This window comes from Tribolium castaneum, chromosome 9, assembly GCF_031307605.1.
Source record: "Tribolium castaneum strain GA2 chromosome 9, icTriCast1.1, whole genome shotgun sequence".
NCBI classification, from domain to species: domain Eukaryota; kingdom Metazoa; phylum Arthropoda; class Insecta; order Coleoptera; family Tenebrionidae; genus Tribolium; species Tribolium castaneum.
Genome location: NC_087402.1, coordinates 7,029,965 through 7,049,238, shown reverse-complemented (window position 1 = coordinate 7,049,238; position 19,274 = coordinate 7,029,965). Strand labels below are relative to the sequence as shown.

The 19,274-nt window shown below is 34.9% G+C and overlaps 3 protein-coding genes across 5 annotated transcripts in view; all 3 read left to right on the top strand.

Moving 5' to 3' along the window:
- The first annotated feature begins 65 nt into the window (after positions 1 to 65).
- On the top strand, positions 66 to 933 carry Naa20A (N(alpha)-acetyltransferase 20 A). Its single transcript, XM_001816475.4, has 5 exons — positions 66 to 215; positions 261 to 376; positions 421 to 550; positions 598 to 734; positions 783 to 933. The coding sequence occupies exons 1-5, from the start codon at positions 163 to 165 to the stop codon at positions 866 to 868; spliced, it is 522 nt and encodes a 173-aa protein (XP_001816527.1). The 5' UTR covers positions 66 to 162; the 3' UTR covers positions 869 to 933.
- A 1,047-nt stretch (positions 934 to 1,980) lies between these two features.
- On the top strand, positions 1,981 to 2,760 carry LOC103312725 (MD-2-related lipid-recognition protein-like). Its single transcript, XM_008194123.3, has 3 exons — positions 1,981 to 2,219; positions 2,275 to 2,400; positions 2,454 to 2,760. Exons 1-3 carry the CDS (start codon positions 2,132 to 2,134, stop codon positions 2,711 to 2,713), a joined length of 474 nt encoding a protein of 157 aa, XP_008192345.1. The 5' UTR covers positions 1,981 to 2,131; the 3' UTR covers positions 2,714 to 2,760.
- A 10,702-nt stretch (positions 2,761 to 13,462) lies between these two features.
- Positions 13,463 to 19,274, top strand: part of Fas2 (Fasciclin 2) — a 68,141-nt gene continuing 62,329 nt past the window's right edge. For all 3 annotated transcript variants that reach the window (XM_008194122.3, XM_008194120.3, XM_015979251.2), the window contains exon 1: positions 13,463 to 13,674. In XM_008194122.3, coding sequence (XP_008192344.2) covers positions 13,629 to 13,674 — 46 coding nt within the window. In that variant the 5' untranslated portion in view covers positions 13,463 to 13,628. The remainder of the gene's footprint in view (positions 13,675 to 19,274) is intronic.

The following is a 19,274-nucleotide window of genomic DNA, read 5'->3' as shown; positions in this document are numbered from 1 at the left end:
TTATAAAAAATAATTCTGTTTAATTTTTTAAAATCATCACACTTTGCTTGGGCGATTGCATTTTTCGAATCATGGTCACCTGATCGATAATTCTCTACTGTCACTTTTGTGGTTTAGGGGTTAGGTTTCTGTCAACAAAAACACCTGATAAATACTGCAAAAATGACTACTTTGAGGCCATTTACTTGCGACGATATGTACAAATTCAACAATGTGTAAGTACAGAAAATGTCATTAATGAGTTTAGAATATTTTTGCAGGAATTTGGACCCTTTAACTGAGACCTACGGACTGTCTTTTTATATGCGTTATTTGGCCCATTGGCCGGAGTATTTCCAAGTTGCGGAGTCCCCAAGTGGCGAAATTATGGGCTACAGTACGTCTGTGTTTTTTTAACTTTTTCTAATAATACTCTTTCAGTAATGGGAAAAGCTGAAGGCATTGGGGAGAACTGGCATGGACATGTGACAGCCCTAACTGTCTCGCCTGATTTCAGACGACTAGGCTTAGCTGCTACTTTAATGAATTTCCTAGAGGATGTTTCAGAGAAGTACAGTTTTTAGCTTAAAACTACAAAAGAATGATTTGAAATTTTAGAAAACGCGCGTATTTTGTCGATCTTTTTGTGAGAGTCAGCAACAAAGTTGCGATTAATATGTACACAAACTTGGGGTATATTATTTACAGGACGGTTTTGGAATATTACTCAGGCGACCCGGATGAAGACGCTTACGGTCTGTTTCAAATTTTTGTTTTTTTATTTTAACTGGTTGGAATTTCAGATATGAGGAAGGCCCTTTCCAGGGACGTCAACCAGAAGTCTGTGATACCGTTAACACATCCTGTGAGACCGGAAGATGTGGATTAGTAAACCCTAATTTTTATTGTAATTATTTTACGAAATTGATTTGAATAAACATTGAAACATTATAACTTTTTTTTATTATTTCCCAATATATTTAATCGTCATCAAAGATGATGAATTTTCGATTCAGCATTACTTGATACAAGTTTTTTAGTTCCGAGGAAACAGAATTTAATTTCAGGCATGTTCTCATATTTGTATTCTTGGTTGCATAATCAATAAAAACTAAAAATTATTTCATTTTCCAACAAAGCAATAAATAGGTCAGTTGTAAAAGCGGTATTATTTTAAAAGCACATTACATTACCAAAGGTTTTTTTTTGACCGCGAGAAAACTATATCAAGAAAAATATGCACAAAGCTGTGGAGTAAAGGATAATAAAATTATTACTGCCTCGCTCGTATACCACCAAAGTAGCGCTTTTTTGTGTTATTTGTGTGTAGGGAATGATATGAATTTAAATTGTTATAGTTTATAATTGGAATAATATTACAAAATATAAAATATCACCTTTGTATGACTCTTATAAATTGTGGTTTCTGTTTTTCCGCTAGCTATCGCGAAACTTAAATGTTTAAAATACTGAATAAACTAGCATTAGTAGCGATTATTCAGTTTTACGTGATATTTGAAAAAAATGGAACCGGATTATCACAATTTTTGTTTATCAATAAGTTTCACTTTATTAACATATTCGCTGGCATTTCTATTAAGTAATCTTGGTGGTACTCATCAACGGTACCAGCATGTCCATTACGCAATAACTCTCGAAAAGGTCGTTAAAATGTTTATTACTTTCCATGAGATATGATTGTTGAATATTTCGTCCTCTGTGTTCAACGATCCAATGAAGCGTAGTTAAAACCGGAAATAAATCGGCGACCTTAGAGCTTTTTTAAAGCTTGTTCCCCATGTGTGCAAATCCTTGCACAATAAGCCATAAATTGCTGTGAAAATTTTTCACCTGATTGAAATTTATCTATTTTCCCCTGAATAGGAGAAAGCTAGAGGCAGAGTGAAGCGTTCCCGGAATACCTGGAGTCGTTGCCCACATCTACACAAAACCTATCTTGTGTTATCGGCCACTGTACCTAAAAGTATCGACCAGATATAAAAGAAAACAGTTATTCACAATATCTAGCCGAGAGCCGTGCACAGCTTTCAGTTAGTTTTGGTCGATTAACTTTCAATATCGCATCGAATTGCGCTGTTACAAGTATAACACAAACGCTTGAAATTTAGTCAAAAGTTGAGTGAGTGGAAGAATGGCCAAGTTTATGTTAATTTGTTACGTCATACTCTTATTTGCCGGTGTTATAAACAGTGAAATAATAGCCTTTGAAAACTGTGAAGGTAATTTGAAACCACCACCATTGTTAAATTTTACGTTAATTAATTTTTTACCCAGATTCCGACGACTCTGTTTGCGAAGTCAAAGAAGTCAGAGTTGAGCCGTGCAAAGAAGCTAAGAGTAAAAAACCATGTAAATTTAAAAGTGGCACGAACGCCACTATTGAATTTGACTACGTTTGTCGTAATAAGCTTCTAATTTAAATTTGCAAGTAAATAGTAATATTCTGTTTGTAGACTTCGACACTGATAAGCTTTTGAATCAAGCTTATTCGGTCACATCTTTGCTAGATTTACCCCTAATTGGAATGGACAGAGATGGCTGTAAATCTGCTCAATGTCCGATGAAAAGTGGAGATACTGGAGTTTACAAACATCAGCTTCATATTTCACCTGCATTTCCTTTATTAAATTATAATGTGAAATGGAGACTGTGGGACGCGCACGATGGGAAAAAGGGATGCTGTTTCACTTTTAAAATAAAACTTGTAAGATAGTGTAGTGTATAACTTTTGGCTTTAAATAAAGCAGACAGATTTTCGTATTATTGTCGTTTAACTTTCTAAACCTCCGAGATAAGTGTCTGATTTCTCTTTCTTCGTAATTAGCGCTAATGACTTAAACCGCGCTGACATTTATATTCACCTGAGATTATTTTGCGGTTCATTACAGATACCTGGGTATTTTTTTCTGTTACAAGTAATGTAAATAATGAAAAAAATGCATTAAAAGACATTATTATGCATGTTATTATCGTCTTATGTTTATTTTATTTGACAATGGAAACAATACTCAAATTAAATTGAGCGAAATGCTGTTGTAGTGCAATCACCCATACTTCCTTTAACAGAACAAATAAAGCATGACATAAATGCGTGAACTAAACCGGGGCTTAAATGAGTCATTTGTGTCATATAACGTTGGTGAAAATTTGGTATAAGACAAAAACCTAAGTTTAGCTTGTTAAATGTGCAAAAGGAATGAAGGTTTCAGTGTAAAATTAAATAAAACTGGTGCCGGAATTTGCACCCATAAAGATTTTCAAGACTAAAATGAATTTAAAATTACTAATCCGGAATGTTTAATAAAAAATCGTATCAAGGAAGAATTTTCTTTGAGTTTTACTGAAATACAAAGATAATAAATTACCAGACAAACCAACAAATTATTATTCCATATTATAATTTCTACGTCCGATGGGAACAAACAATTGTTTGGAATATTTGGAGAGCTGATGAAATGTTGGAATTTGCTCTAGTAACTAATTTAACCTTTGAAGATTGAAATTAACATTCGTATAACCGAAAAGGAACAAAGATGTTTCATTTTCATTTATAATAATTCTGTTTGTGACTTTATGCAAATGTTCTACTTTACCTTATTTATTGAATTAAAAATTCAAGACAGTTGATTCCGATATAGACAACTATTTATACAGGTCTCCGCATTTTGTATTTCATATTCAATCTCTCGTGCCTTCAGTTTGGTGCAACACTTTTTTATCGAGGAAATGAAATTTTCTAAATTTAACCAAGCCAAGGGAAGGAGGAAATTACTCGAGAAAAAGTTTCCCCAATCAAATTGCATTATGTTTACTCGGTCTCATCCCTCGCATTTGACTATTTTTGTTCGTTCGAACCGTAGCCATTAATTTGAATTCCACAACAATCTGTAATTCGAAACTTGTGCGAATCATGTCTTAATCTTTGATGCAGCAGACTGTTGTGCACTAACGATAATTCATGAAACAACCATAACAACAGTTATTTCAACACTGTATTGTCTGTGGCAAGCAAATGTAATTTGATTGTTTATGTTGTGTATTAAAATAAACACAAGTAAGAAAATGCGAGCGATCCCAGGCTAATGTGTCACATAAAACATAAATTTGGTAAAACCCCAATCACTGTATGCATAGGGCGGTAACGAATTGCATTCAAAAGTGGATTACAAAGCTTATATCAATGTATTTCGTTCACGTAAAGCATAAATTTAAAAGTCGCATCTGTTTGTATTGCCTTGTAGCACTTTCTTCTTTTATTCAAACATGGGGGTATATTGTACGTAGAATAAACACTAGAAAGTGTAGCACATGTGTTACATTGGGTGACAAAAAATGTATCAGCGACCTTATGGTTTAATCGAAGCTTCGGCATGTTTAACGAAGCTAACAGGGATGAATTCAATCTCCTAATGGATCTGCGATATGAATTAATCTATTGTTATAAATTCATCTCCGAGTGAAAGGGGTGCAAGTTAGCGGAGCGTCGCTTGTAAATAGGATCATTATTAATAAAATTACACAATTCGATAAAGCAAAGCGCGTAAATCTCCCGATTCGGTGTAAAATTTGCAAATGTGTTTGTTCATGTCCAGAAGCCCCCCGACAATGGGGGCAATTAGGCCTATTACACCGGATATGATAACATAGAGCCAATGTTATGGTAATAGCTAATCCTTTTTAATCTCCCTGTATATCTTTCACTTAGCTATTCATGAGTAATCCCTCTTTTTAAAGGTTGCACAGAGGCGCGTGCGGTTTTACACCACAGGTTTACAGTGTGGCTTAGCGATCCCTCGTTCCATTAGCATGAGAACCGCAAGGTGCATTGCAACTTTTTTGTGTGTTATAATACTCTGTACACTTTTAATACACTTCGTCATCTCCTATTGTTCAAACTCTGACATGGAGGGAGGGCTTTCAATCGTCTCCAACAAGAAAAACAATTAATCACGACTTTCCAACTTTTCTTATAGTTTTACAAGGAAATATAGATTGTTTGTTTTACGCTCGAACTAGTGAGAGTGTTTTGCACTCTGATGCATCCCGACTCCGGCGCCCAGGGGCGGACTTGACACTTTTAGTAGAAAATAAAAATAAAATAAACAAAAAGGGTAAAAGCAATTTTAAAATTGTAGAATCAACTTATACGCCCGGTATCTTTTGATGGAATCTGGTGAACAATTAGAGAATCAAATTGAAAAAAAGTGGAAAAAAATGCTTTCTTGAGCTAATTCGCCGACTTTTGAACAGAAAGTATTTGTATTTTAGGTGAATTATTGCAATTATATAGTTTGTAATGTTGATTTATTTAAAAATATTTTGTTCAAATATTTGCAAAAGACGGTCAGTACCTGGGGCCCGGTGACCCAGTGGTATAAGCGCCACTTTCGACAGGGGAGGTCGGGGGTTCGAACGCGAATCAAGGTGTAACAATTTTTCTATGAAAAAAAGTATAGAAAAGGTAAGTGAAACAACACGTAAACAAAAATAAGAGATTGAGAGACCACATAGACATATAAAAGTAAAGCGGAGCATCAAATTGAGAGAAATAAGAAAATAATGCGGCAAAAATGTAAAAGTACGTAAAGGCGCCAAATTGTAAACGTACTTTTTGTTTTGAGAGAAAAAGAGATGAACATAAAGGTGAAACATAACTTCAAACTTTAGTTGACTAATACGCCCGGTATTTTTTGATGGAATCTGGTGAAAAATTAGAGAATCAAATTGAAAAAAAGTGGAAAAAAATGTTTTCTCGCGCTAATTCGCCGACTTTTGAACTGAATGTATTTGCGTTTTAGGTGAATTATTGCAATTATATAGTTTGTAATGTTGATTTATTTAAAAAGTTTGTGTTCAAATATTTGCAAAAGACGGTCAGTACCTAGGGCCTGGTGGCCTAGTGGTATAAGCGCCACTTTCGGCGGGGAAGGTCGGGGGTTCGAACCCGGATCAAGGTGTAACAATTTTTCTATGAAAAAAAGTATAGAAAAGGTAAGTAAACAACACGTAAACAAAAATAAGAGATTGAGAGAACACATAGACGTATAAAAGTAAAGCGGAGAATAAAATTGAGAGAAATAAGAAAATAATGCGGCAAAAATGTAAAAGTACGTAAAGGCGCCAAATTGTAAACGTACTTTTTGTTTTGAGAAAAAAACAGATGAACATAAAGATGAAACATTACTTTAAACTTTAGTTGACTTAAACGCCCGGTATTTTTTGATGGAATCTAGTGAAAAATTAGAGAATTAAATTGAAAAAAAGTGGAAGAAAATGTTTTCTCGCGCTAATTCGCCGACTTTTGAACTGAATGTATTTGCGTTTTAGGTGAATTATTGCAATTATATAGTTTGTAATGTTGATTTATTTAAAAAGTTTGTGTTCAAATATTTGCAAAAGACGGTCAGTACCTGGGGCCTGGTGGCCTAGTGGTATAAGCGCCACTTTCGACAGGGGAGGTCGGGGGTTCGAACCCGGATCAAGGTGTAACAATTTTTCTATGAAAAAAAGTATAGAAAAGGTAAGTAAACAACACGTAAACAAAAATAAGAGATTGAGAGAACACATAGACGTATAAAAGTAAAGCGGAGCATAAAATTGAGAGAAATAAGAAAATAATGCGGCAAAAATGTAAAAGTACGTAAAGGCGGCAAATTGTAAACGTACTTTTTGTTTTGAGAGAAAAAGAGATGAACATAAAGGTGAAACATAACTTTAAACTTTAGTTGACTTAAACGCCCGGTATTTTTTGATGGAATCTAGTGAAAAATTAGAGAATTAAATTGAAAAAAAGTGGAAGAAAATGTTTTCTCGCGCTAATTCGCCGACTTTTGAACTGAATGTATTTGCGTTTTAGGTGAATTATTGCAATTATATAGTTTGTAATGTTGATTTATTTAAAAAGTTTGTGTTCAAATATTTGCAAAAGACGGTCAGTACCTGGGGCCTGGTGGCCTAGTGGTATAAGCGCCACTTTCGACAGGGGAGGTCGGGGGTTCGAACCCGGATCAAGGTGTAACAATTTTTCTATGAAAAAAAGTATAGAAAAGGTAAGTAAACAACACGTAAACAAAAATAAGAGATTGAGAGAACACATAGACGTATAAAAGTAAAGCGGAGCATAAAATTGAGAGAAATAAGAAAATAATGAGGCAAAAATGTAAAAGTACGTAAAGGCGCCAAATTGTAAACGTACTTTTTGTTTTGAGAGAAAAAGAGATGAACATAAAGATGAAACATTACTTTAAACTTTAGTTGACTTAAACGCCCGGTATATTTTGATGGAATCTAGTGAAAAATTAGAGAATTAAATTGAAAAAAAGTGGAAGAAAATGTTTTCTCGCGCTAATTCGCCGACTTTTGAACTGAATGTATTTGCGTTTTAGGTGAATTATTGCAATTATATAGTTTGTAATGTTGATTTAATTAAAAAGTTTGTGTTAAAATATGTGCAAAAGACGGTCAGTACCTAGGGCCTGGTGGCTTAGTGGTATAAGCGCCACTTTCGGCGGGGGAGGTCGGGGGTTCGAACCCGGATCAGGAATAACAATTTTTCTATAAAAAAAAGTATAGAAAAGGTAAGTAAACAACACGTAAACAAAAATAAGAGATTGAGAGAACATATAGACGTATAAAAGTAAAGCGGAGCATAAAATTGAGAGAAATAAGAAAATAATGCGGCTAAAATGTAAAAGTGCGTAAAGGCGGCAAATTGTAAACGTACTTTTTGTTTTGAGAGAAAAAGAGATGAACATAAAGGTGAAACATAATTTCAAACTTTAGCGTTGAATCCTTAGATGACTTACTTCTTAAATTATAAAAAAAATAAACTTGGTAAATTTATTTTTGGTTTGGAAATGCCAGGTGATAAAATTGTAATTTTTGGGCCTTGGGCCCGTCCCTGCGTCCTCCAGCGAAATGACATCGAGTTAAGTGTATTGACATTCGTGCGTCGTTACTTATGTAAACAAAGTACGTTTAGATTTTATGACGGGGTTTGGCATGGGGTGGATTTTTGAGATATGTGTAACAAAACCCCTCGGGGGTGAATCGAGATTTCAAGGATTTGTGTAAGTGTAAGTCTAGGGAGATCCTCCGAATACGAAAACAGCAAACTTCATAATTGGGGTGAAACTGTTTCGAATCGAAATTTTACGGTTCCGGGATTTGGTGCGAATGTTCCGATATGTCATCCCGATTGAAAGAAATCCAAATCTGATTACACACTAACTGTCTGGATGACAACTATGTAGCGATACAACAAAAGGTCTGTGACACATTGAAAGCCATTGTTAGCCTTTCCGCAGACGGCCGCCTATTACGTAATGCGTACAATACTACACGCGGCCCCCTTATTGTCAATTCTGACCCACCCCAACCCCTATTCGGACGTGACTGCATCCCTCCATTAATTGCATGTCCAAACATCGTGCTACATTTACAAAAATTTCAATAACGACCAATGCTACTTCAGCCAATTTGTTCGCCGATTTTGGCGAAAAAAGACGAGCACCACAAACGCGAAAGCCAGTTTGCGGATTTCAACGGATCAGGCGCAAAATTAGAAAATAAAATGTGAGCGGGTTGGCAATCAAAGCGAGTTCGGATAAGCTCACTTTGAATCCAAAATTTCAAATTTCGAGGATTAGGCCTCGATATATTTTAGAGAAAAAATACCTACAGCGGATAACTTCAACAGTAACCGAGTTTTTTATGTCACACCGAAATAAATTGTCTAAAATAATGTAATAGAACTGTTATAATAAAATAATTTCCAGTCCCTCCCCCAACTGTGTCACTACTAATTTTGAGAAAACAGTTTCTTATTTATATTTTTTTAATTAAAAAAATTTATCAAATGAAAAATAATTTTTCATTTTTCTGAAATAATTCCTGACCACACATGAACGATTTTTTTCCAAAAAATAAGAAAGGAAACAAAAGAGGGCACGCCTCCAATTTTTTAATTTGTCAAAGAGGAATGCCTTCTGAAGCTCTGTTGTAAAAATGAAGCTTATTACTCCAAGCCCTCTAGTCGAGATAACCATATTTTTTACCCTGTTTTAATTGAAATTTTTTTAAATTATCTTTTTTTGAGCATATTACAACAAGAAAAGAAAAAACATAGGGCGCCCTTTAAAGAGGAAGACCTTTTACAGCTTTTTTGTCAAAGTAAGCTTAAAGCTCCGTGCAAATTAAAATTATTAGTTTACGATTAAATTTAGACTTAGAGTCGGTTTAAAGAAGCGTTAGTAATTTAATCCTCAATTAAATGCACGATTAACTGATCACGTGACCAAACTGAGTCAATTTGATTGGTCCATGCGTTTTAATAACAGCGCAATTATAACTTTAATTGTGCTTTCTATAAAACGATGAATATGCACTGCATCTTTCAGATTTTTGTTATTTGTTTTTAACATTGCAGTTAAATAACAGATACACAAATTTGGTGCAATTACTCGCGCAAATGAATGAATCATTTCGCAGATCGCTCATACCGTGCCGGTTTTGGATGAAATAACGTGACATTTGATGAAGTGCTTATTTAGCGATTTCGTGCACATTTTTTTGGATGTTGTCACGTCATAAATTCTTAGCGTTTCATTTACTTTATGAATGGCAAGTCATTTAGAAGAGATTTTACAATTTGTTTACGCTGGCCATAAATTTGTTGGCCTAGAATTAATTCCATTTTGACAATTAAAAGTCGTGTGAAATAAACGGGGCAAATAGTGAATATCCGGTGTCTCTTGCCATTAACAAAGAAATGCCGTGTTTTATGAGAGTCGTATTGACACGACGACACTCGGATAGAAATATTAAATATTTTTCTACGACGTGAAGTAAATTACAGCCGTCGTAAAGTCGAGTCGGTCATCCCTATCGATTCACAATATATTTTTTATCTTGGGCGATATTTATCTTCACGGGTATCGCTTGTATTAGTAAAATTGGATGCACTGGAGCGAAACGTATTAGTCCTATCGAAATGATTCGACGTATTATCAAATCAGGATCAAAATAGATGGAAAACAGAAGGGTGGAATTATAAGGGGATAAAGAAATTAGGATGGGATTGCTATAAGTAGGGTGAAAGGCCATTACAGAATTTGTACAAGGAGGCAGTCATAAAATATATAGCAAATAAGGGATTGTGCCTATAATTGAACTTTTTATTTACAACCACGGAAATAAAGCCATTTGGATAATTACGAGACGGCTGCTATTACACATGCAAGATCTATGGACTCATATTTCATGCAAGAAGTTCGCGGACCCCATTTGACAAAGTTTGAATCAATCCACTTGTCCACAAAAGCAATATGCTTTTTAAACGTCTGGTTGTCAGGTTTATGAGAATGTGCAACCGCGAAACTGTACAACTTCCAGATTCTTAGAGCTTTACGTTCTCTTTATTACCTTATTTTACCTCGCTTTCGCCACAATATTTTCTAATTCCTGTTTCAAAAACATAATTATTTTTGGTCCTGTACGTTTGTCATGAATAGAAAATGAGTCCACGAGGTCATTATCATTAATTTATGTGCGTGTAAGTGACCACCAAGCCGCCATTTCGTTAATAATCTCCCACAACTTTTGTCAGAATTATTCGGCTCCGTTGACGTAAAATTTGGGCTAATTACAAGCGAGCTAATTTACAATGATAATTTGAAAATGATGCGCTCTCATAGCGCGTCGAAATTCCATCGAGTGAACAAGACACACATGATTTTTATGCTTCAATAAACTTAATGAAGTTGCTTTGCTCCGTCTGATATTAAATTAAAATCATCCGAGCCAACAATTTCCTGATATCTTGATTGCTTGAAATTCTGAAAAGGTCTACCATAAAGTAAATATCGGTGGGCTGGTTACGCAAACAGCAGAAAATGATGTTATTTTAGGATTTTTGGTAAAACACCAGTGATATTATTCCATTACTTTTCGGTTTATTTTCCTTGGTGAATTAAAATACGAAACAGCGAATTTCTAGTAAACAAAGCTTTTAATGCAAGAGCTGCATTGTTTGTTTGAAATTTTTCAATATTTATCCGCGACGCATTAGCCGGATAAGAAAAGTAAACTGGGAGAGCATAAAAATAGTTAACAAAGCATCTGGACTTTCAAAAATGGCAGAATTCAGTTCGTCTAGTTATTTAGTCACGTCGTCCCGAAATTGCTAATTATTTGCCGGCACAACTCACTGAGCAAAATACAAAACAAATCCTAATTAATTTTCTTCGTTAAGAAGAGCGTTGCAACTAATTATTTCCCGTAAATTACTTAAATTCGACTCAACTATTTCCATTTGAGCGTGCAATCCCGAAATAAAATCGACAATTTACGGGTCAGCAATTTTGCAATAATCATCGCCAAATCATTATTTCGCCGCTGGAATCACATTTAATTACGTTTCAGTGACTTGGTGGACAAGACAGAATTTAATCACGAGCTTTATGCCATATTCCGTGTTTACGACGAGAAACACACAAACAGGGCTAAATTGAAAATATTGGTGCGTTATTTTGCAATGACGTAAGGAAAAATCCGATGCTTTTAATGCGATGGCTCCTTGCCCTCGGATATGGTAGTGGAGTGCAGTTAATTCCTAAAAGCGGTTAAACACTGCCATATTTTACAAATGCGCCATATGTTGCATGTAATTTGTTAAATTGGTTGTGAATTATTTGACGTCTAATAAATTCCACCGTCATGTAAAGTAAACTACATTTGTAATAATTTCGCGATTTTGTACGAGGACACTGAACTTGTTACAATAATAATGGGAGATTGAAATTTAATAGCGAAATAAACAATGAAACGAGCAATTACCCTGAGTACGGTTTCAAAAGTTGCTAATTAGACAAGTGATTATTAAATTATTATTATTGAAAAGGGAAAAGTGGTGAAGGGACAGTTCCCACTTCCTGGTTATTTTTGTATTTTGGATTTATAATTTTAGCAATATTTCGATAAAATCAACAAACAACTCTAACTTTCCCAGTTCATATTGCTCTAATTGTACATTATTTTACGAATCTGAACAAATGTAGTTCCCAACTGTTTAATTTAAATTAAATTACCTGAACAGTACCAAAGTTCTACGTGTATGCACACTAGCTGGGCATAAAAGCATTAAATGGAATATTTTAGCGCTTTGTTATTTGAAAAACTGATAAAACATTGTTTATTTGTCTGCAGTTTTCTAGCGTTGTTTCTTGTTTGCAACCACTTAGTCTGCGCCCAATGGGGAATTTATGAGTGTGACATTCTTGTGTAATCATTTTTCATTTGAAAAGCGCTCAGTGGTCTTTCATCGAGTCGAGGAAGCCAAATTCTGTCATGTGCTATCTCACGAGCCTAAACGTGACCCCAACGTCACTCTCGGAGCTTATTGAGTAAATGGGGTGCGATAATACTCGAATCTTGCTTATTTGAGATAAATTCATATTTGGCAAAGTTTCAGATTTTCCTGCGAAATCTAGACCACTTGAAGAATTTGTATCCAGGGTCAGTGAATTTCGTCCGATGTTTTATTCATGGTGGCAATATTGACTGTATAAAATAGAGATCTCTATCTTTCCGACACGTTTTATTTCTGTGAGAAACGACATTGGGAATGACTGAACACGACCGAAAATAGAATTCATTGATTAAAGACAGATTCAGTTATGTATGCACTAAAGCTTGCAACAATTAGAGCTTAAAAGCAATTTGGTCGTGAGTCAGTAAGGGTTGGCCACCCTGTTGGTCATTTTCAAGCAGGGGTTGCGGCGTTAAATGTTCTTAAATTGTTTGATTGGCTGTGACGGTCGAAACTTAGATTAAGTTGCTTATAACTTTTCCCCTTAATTTTTTTGACTTCCGGCGAAATTGTTCGATAGTCTTCCGGTTTATTTATCCTCCCTTGAGATCTTACAGACTGATGATGATGGGAGCGTTGAGAAATATAACGCTGACTTGAGGTTTGCACTAATAAGGGTGGGAAACTTGGACGGATAAATATGGGCGCGGGATGGTATTTGCTTTACAACCCCATTATTAACTTAAAGGCAAACACTAAATAAAAAGCTATTTTAGACGGTTTTATTCCTTTACTAGCGGCTGAAATCAAAGGGATTAAGCTGCTGAGAGATCTTAGCAAAGATAACGTAATGTCTTGAATTTTTTCACCCTAGAGTTGGGATTTACTTTGGCAGGGTTGGTACCCGCAAATATTAAAAAAATATATAATACAATTTTTTTTACTTATAACTGATAACGACAATAATAAAAAAAGTTTCCGTTTTAATCTCGTCGTAAATAACGAAAACAAAAAATTCGTTTTTGCGTCCGTTATCGGCCATTTTAAAACAATCAAAAAACTTTGAATAACTGTCAAAACCTCTCGTTTGTTACCGATCCGTGTCGGAACTTGCCGAACAGGTTGCCTACTCGATTCTAACAGGATTTTAGAACAGTCGTTGCGCGTCAGCTAGTATGGATGTGGTTATAGTTCTTTCTCTCTCGTTTGCTGCGTTTCGTAAACTTTTCGAACTTTTTTAAAAGAAAACGAACCATTTTTACCACACTAAGTGATATTTTTCAAGTTTTTCATTGACTTTAGTGACTTTTTATAATCCAGAATGCTGTGTCGGGTGGCGTTTTTTGTCTTTGTTGCCATCATTACAGGTGAGTCAAGTTGGCATTGTGCAATGCCACCTGAGATTACCTGACTTTGTTTAGCTGTTTATAACCTCACTTCGCGCTTAATTGATCTTAGAATTAAACTAAATTAAATTAAATTAGAAAAAAATTGTAGAAAATTTTTATTTTTATGAAATATTAATCATCTTATGGTTAATTTTAATTAAATGAGTCACATTTATTTTTTTATAATGACTACTTATCTAATTAAGCAAACACGTAGAATCAATAAAGTGCTCTGTGGTGTTCCATTTCATTATTTTATGTAAAAAATATACTCGTACATTTTTCAATATGTCGCGTCGCTTCTCCCGAATCAACTTAATTTTCTTCCTTTTTTAAAATTCTATAGAGGAAACATCAAATGATGAACTGTTTCAACTTTTATGCCAAAATCGATTTATCATTTCTTTTGTAATAAATGTGTACCTGTTGAATATTTTATGTTTGACTAATCCTATTGATTTTCTTTGTCGCAAAAATGAACTCAACAAACCTAAAGTTGAAGTAGGTGGATTTGGAAAGTGTCTTGACTTCCTGCAATTTGGAATTTATTTTATTATTTTGGTCGTTCGATGAACGAATTTAGGACGAGTTGAATTATAGTTTTTGTTTTGTGAAACCACATTTGGTAAAAGTTGCGGCCCAAATCCGTTGTGACGAATATGAATATCTAGAGTAAATTGAAATTTGTGGTTTGGTTTTATTCTGATATTTGCAAATTAGATTAATTACCATTTTTTGCCGGCTTTATGTGTTCTAGGAGATTTATACCGCGCCTCGCTGGTTCCAGTTTGAATTCGTGGCTTATTTTATTAGGCAACTTGTGTCAGCTTTCGTATATTATTTTTAGGTTTGTGTGAATTCTTTTGAAACACTTGTTAACCAAATAAATTGATGACGAAGTCGGGCTTTGAAAGTTAAAAAACCGAATTATGCATTATGACGAGGGCATGGAAAATAAACAATTTCCTGTTAACGTTTAATTGCAATCATGCACTCACTTGTTGGCGTTTTAATTGAGTTTTAAATGGAATATTTGTATTTTACCTCGTTTTGTAAAGGGTTTATCCAATGATTTTTGCACATTTTTGTAATTTATACATAATTTGCTGCCTATTATAGATTTATGCATTTTATTAAAATAACGTGTTATTTGCGATGAATTGTTCTATTACTCGACAAACGTGTTTCCATGTTTATCGGTGATACGTGTGAAACGTTTCTACAGGCAGAGGAAATGCATTTGAAACAACGGTATGCCGGTGTACACACCGGAAAAACTGTCGACAGCGAAATACCATTTCTATTTTTATCCCTGAAGGAAATAAAAAATCGGGAAATTCGCACATGTTGCTGCGCATAAATTTAGCCAACTGTGCTAAATGTGGCTAATACACTATTTACAATTAAACTGCAAGTTCGTGTTTGCATTTTCGATAAATATGTGCAGTTGGTGGAAATTTCTTGGAATTATTAGCCACATGTGGTTGCAATTTGAGCCAGGGATGACAAATTTGGGGGCGATTTTAAACACCGAGTAAATCGTTCGAAACGAAAGATGTGGCGAAATTCTTTGATTTATTGTCGAAAGTTTACACAAACGGGGGATTTAATATTCGGTATTTGTTCAGGACGGGAATTTTCAATAATATTTGACTTAACTAAGATTACAAAGTCATAAAGGATGCTTTTCCTGAAATTTTGTATTTATTTGTGGCCACTGGGGGTTTAAATCCAATTATAGTTAACGAAGGTTTGGCGTTAATCTGCCCCTCTCTGAGTTATCTATTAATTAAACATTGATTTTTGGCCGTTTCGGTGTATTTTTCTGGAATTCGGTTTTAATAGTGGAGACGGTTGAAGTGTCACGTTTCGTGCTAAAGCCCGCTGTAAATTATCCCAACCATGCTAATTTGGGTGGGTGAGCTTCTTTTGTCGCAGGTAAAAATGCAAGAACGTGCTTTTCTGGAAATGTGTTCAATAGCTAAAGCTCGAATTATTGTTTTATGACCTGCGAACTCTGCCCAGACGTGAGAAACTTTCCACAAACTTAACAACTGGATTAAAAGCGATTTGTTTATTTTTCTTGTAAATATTTGAGGATCGGTCTGCATTGTTATGGTCTTGTAGGTAAAACTTGGACAAATAAACAATTGATTGGGTTTTATTGCTCGTGTTTTCCCCAATTTCGCAATGAGATTAAAGGGCACGATCGATCTGTACAAATTACACCTCGGAATTGAATTTTATTCAAAGTGTAATCGTAAATACTAAACAGAAAGTCTTGTTAAAAAATGTGTCACGTGTTTGCAATTTTTCCGAATTCCCCCTCAAATACGCTCTGTTTACTAATGAAGATAGGGCTTTCGTATAAATCAAACGACATTTTCATATTGGATTCTTGAAAGGTGCAATTTTTTTGGACTTGCCTTGTCAGCAATTAGCCAGAGGTGATTGATGGTGTGGAAAGTGTGAAAGCGTCTTGTCTTCGATCAGGGAAAGTAATTGTCGTTTCTAGTGCAAAAACACAATTAGAACACTTCACTCACTACGATATGAATCGGTTTATCTCTTATTGCGTGTTTTGGGAATTTGGGAAAGCATTTTTCGTGGCGCAACGGAGCATAAAATTTAGCGGGATTTTCGCCCATATACATTTTAATTCAGGAAATGTGCGCTGGCTTAAGACGTCTTCGTGTTATTATTCATATTGCGGAAGATCCATGTTTAGCAAATTTCGCTGATAAAATTGAAAAACCTCCGTCCCGGCCTTGGCACAGCTCCAGATTTTTGTGGAAAAATCCCGATATTTTGATTCGATTTGGTGAAGAGCGGCCTCATCACCGTTTCTCTTATCAGATGATAAGGAATGTGGGATGATAATATTTGTCTGGGTGAGGCAAAATTCGCTTCTTATCAGTGCAACAAGTGCAGAACAACGCTGCAGGTTGTAACAAAGGTAGTAAATTCGAGAGCTGTCAAGGAATGTGTTGGCGTCCGACAAATCTACCGAAAATTATGGCACGTTTTGTTCCTCTGCAGAGCATATCGAGACTTTGAATAAATTCCGGGCGCTGAAAATATGTTAAAAAGCTTTGAATTAACGCCAGAGACCCTCCAAATCCTTACTAATATCTCTAATTGCCGAAACCGAGCTCGATTTACTGCCTTTGGAGATTACCGAAATTTATCGCCACACTGCAACTATTCGCAGGTTTTAGGTTTTTCGGGCGACTTGTATCTTAATTAAGGCCACAGCTTTGGCAAAATGTGGCTCAGGTGGGGCACTCCCTTTTAAAATTTGCTCTAATTGGAGGAGGTCCATGCAGAATAGGGTACAACGCACCTGAAAGTGTGTTTTGTTTCCTGTTGCCTAATTATGACTTTGTTGCGGTTTTACTTTGATGGGCTCAGTTAATTACAACGTAGCATAATTAAACTACCCACTTTCTTGCACTTTATATAGTTTTTCTCCGACTCGGAATACACAAAACAGCGGTGACAGTAATACAATTTTACTATCGCTGTTTGACACAACTGGCGGTCGGAAATGTAAAAATATGGGTCACATATGAGACAAATATTTTTTCCTATTCACTTTTTGCCGAGTTATAAACAGAAGAATACTTTTCATATAAATTGAATGATCACAGCTGAGCTCAAGATTGTTCAAAAACTAACTCGGAGCGCATTGTCCGCCTGTTTATGCGTTTTGTTGTCCCATGAATAAGAAATTGGGTAAAGTTTTCTCCGCGGTCTGCGTTCACGGAAAAAATGGCTTGTAAATACGGGCTTTTTAATAATTGTTGTGTACAATATTCAAACTTTTCTCACTTTAAATCGTGCGAATTCTCAAGATTAAATGCAAAGTTATTCGTGTTTTTCTTTAAGAAATGTGAAATGCGGTCTGGAATCGTGAAATTTACTAAAAAAGGTATCTTGCTCGAATAATGATTTTTGGGTCGCCTCGAGCAACTCTATCGGAAAATGCGTCGTGTATAAAATAGTGTAAAAAATTGAACCTTCATAAATTTGTTGCCGTAAGAGGGTCTTATGTAAACGAGGTGGATGTGGTTTTTACAGTCAAAGAAGCTACTCACTCGAATGAGAGCATGATCATTACAAGATAGAGTGGTAATTAAGATATTAAGTCACTGCATGTCAGGCGGTAAGACCTGGTTTCCATCAAAAGTTCAATGCAAGAAAACCTCGCATTTGGCTAAGTTTCATACATTAACTGGAAGTGACAACACTTTGTTAAATCTAAATTATCTTAAACGCATTTAGTACATTATTTTCCTCTGGTAATAGCTTCAGGATTATTTCAAAGTACGCAAGTTGGAGCTGGAGGTAATTCGGCCTCTGAATATAATAGGAGAATTTAATTTCTTTTGTTTGAAACAAAGTTATAAGAGTTTTGAGTTTTATTCTGTACACTTAAATGACAACAAAGAAATACAATAGAGCATTTGTGGACTGCTCCCTGGATTATAAAGCAATTTGTCCTAATAAATAATAAATTATTGTAAGCAAAACAGGCATTGAATACGTTTTCTTCACTTTGACTATGTCTCCGCAGTTTTCTGAGAAAGAAAAAATAAATTAGCTGTGAAATGGACAAAACTTTTTCTAACTAAAAAATTATAGCTCGATAACTAATCGTTCCAGAGCATCTGGACGGTCTCTTCTGATTAATTTTACATATAAGGGCCGGTTTATAGAAGCTAAGTCATTAAGTTAATCTGCCATTAAATGCGTGACCACGTGACCAAATTGAACCAATTTGATTGGTTCATTCGCGTTGTTAACTTTTAACAACGAATTAAAATTTAATGAGGCGTTATATAAACCGGCCCTAAAGTACTAAAACACCAAAAGATTTTTTTTACATTTGAATTTCCTCAATGACTAACATTTTTTTCTATTATTCAAACCACTTTATTACAAAAAATAGTGATTGCGGGTTATTTTAACCCTATCATATTCAGTTTGGCTAAAGTTGATCGTCCATTTTTACAATATTAACGCGCTTACCTTTAAAAATTAAAATAAAATTAACGATGTTTTTCCTTTTTCTTCTCTCCCCTGCCTATTTACTTTTTGTCAAGATTTTAAATTAATATTCGAATTTTTAATCTTTGCATTGGTTTTTCAATTAATTTTAAATAATCGGCTTACCGGCAAAATAATTGAAAATGCTTTGTTTGATTTGTCGCCGAAATTCCCCTAACCCTTTGAGGAGCAAGGAAGATTCTGGAATAATTTAACGCATAAATTCATGGAATTTGAAATACTGTCTGTAGTGGGCGAAATGTGAGGCAAACAAAGCGATTATTTTATCCCGAGTTTTGTATTACTTGGGTTGTAAATAATTGTTGTAAACAAATTCGCAAACTCCATTAATTTTTCCGTGGAGAAGAGAGAGAAAATTGTGTTTTTCCTCGCGAAAATCACAACCTGTTTGTTATTCATTAAATTCTGTTTCGGACATTTAAATAATTTCTTTTCGAGAGGCGTCATCATTTCGGTATTGACGTTCTCGTTGAATTAACGACTTTAATTATTCAAGAGCGTTATTATAA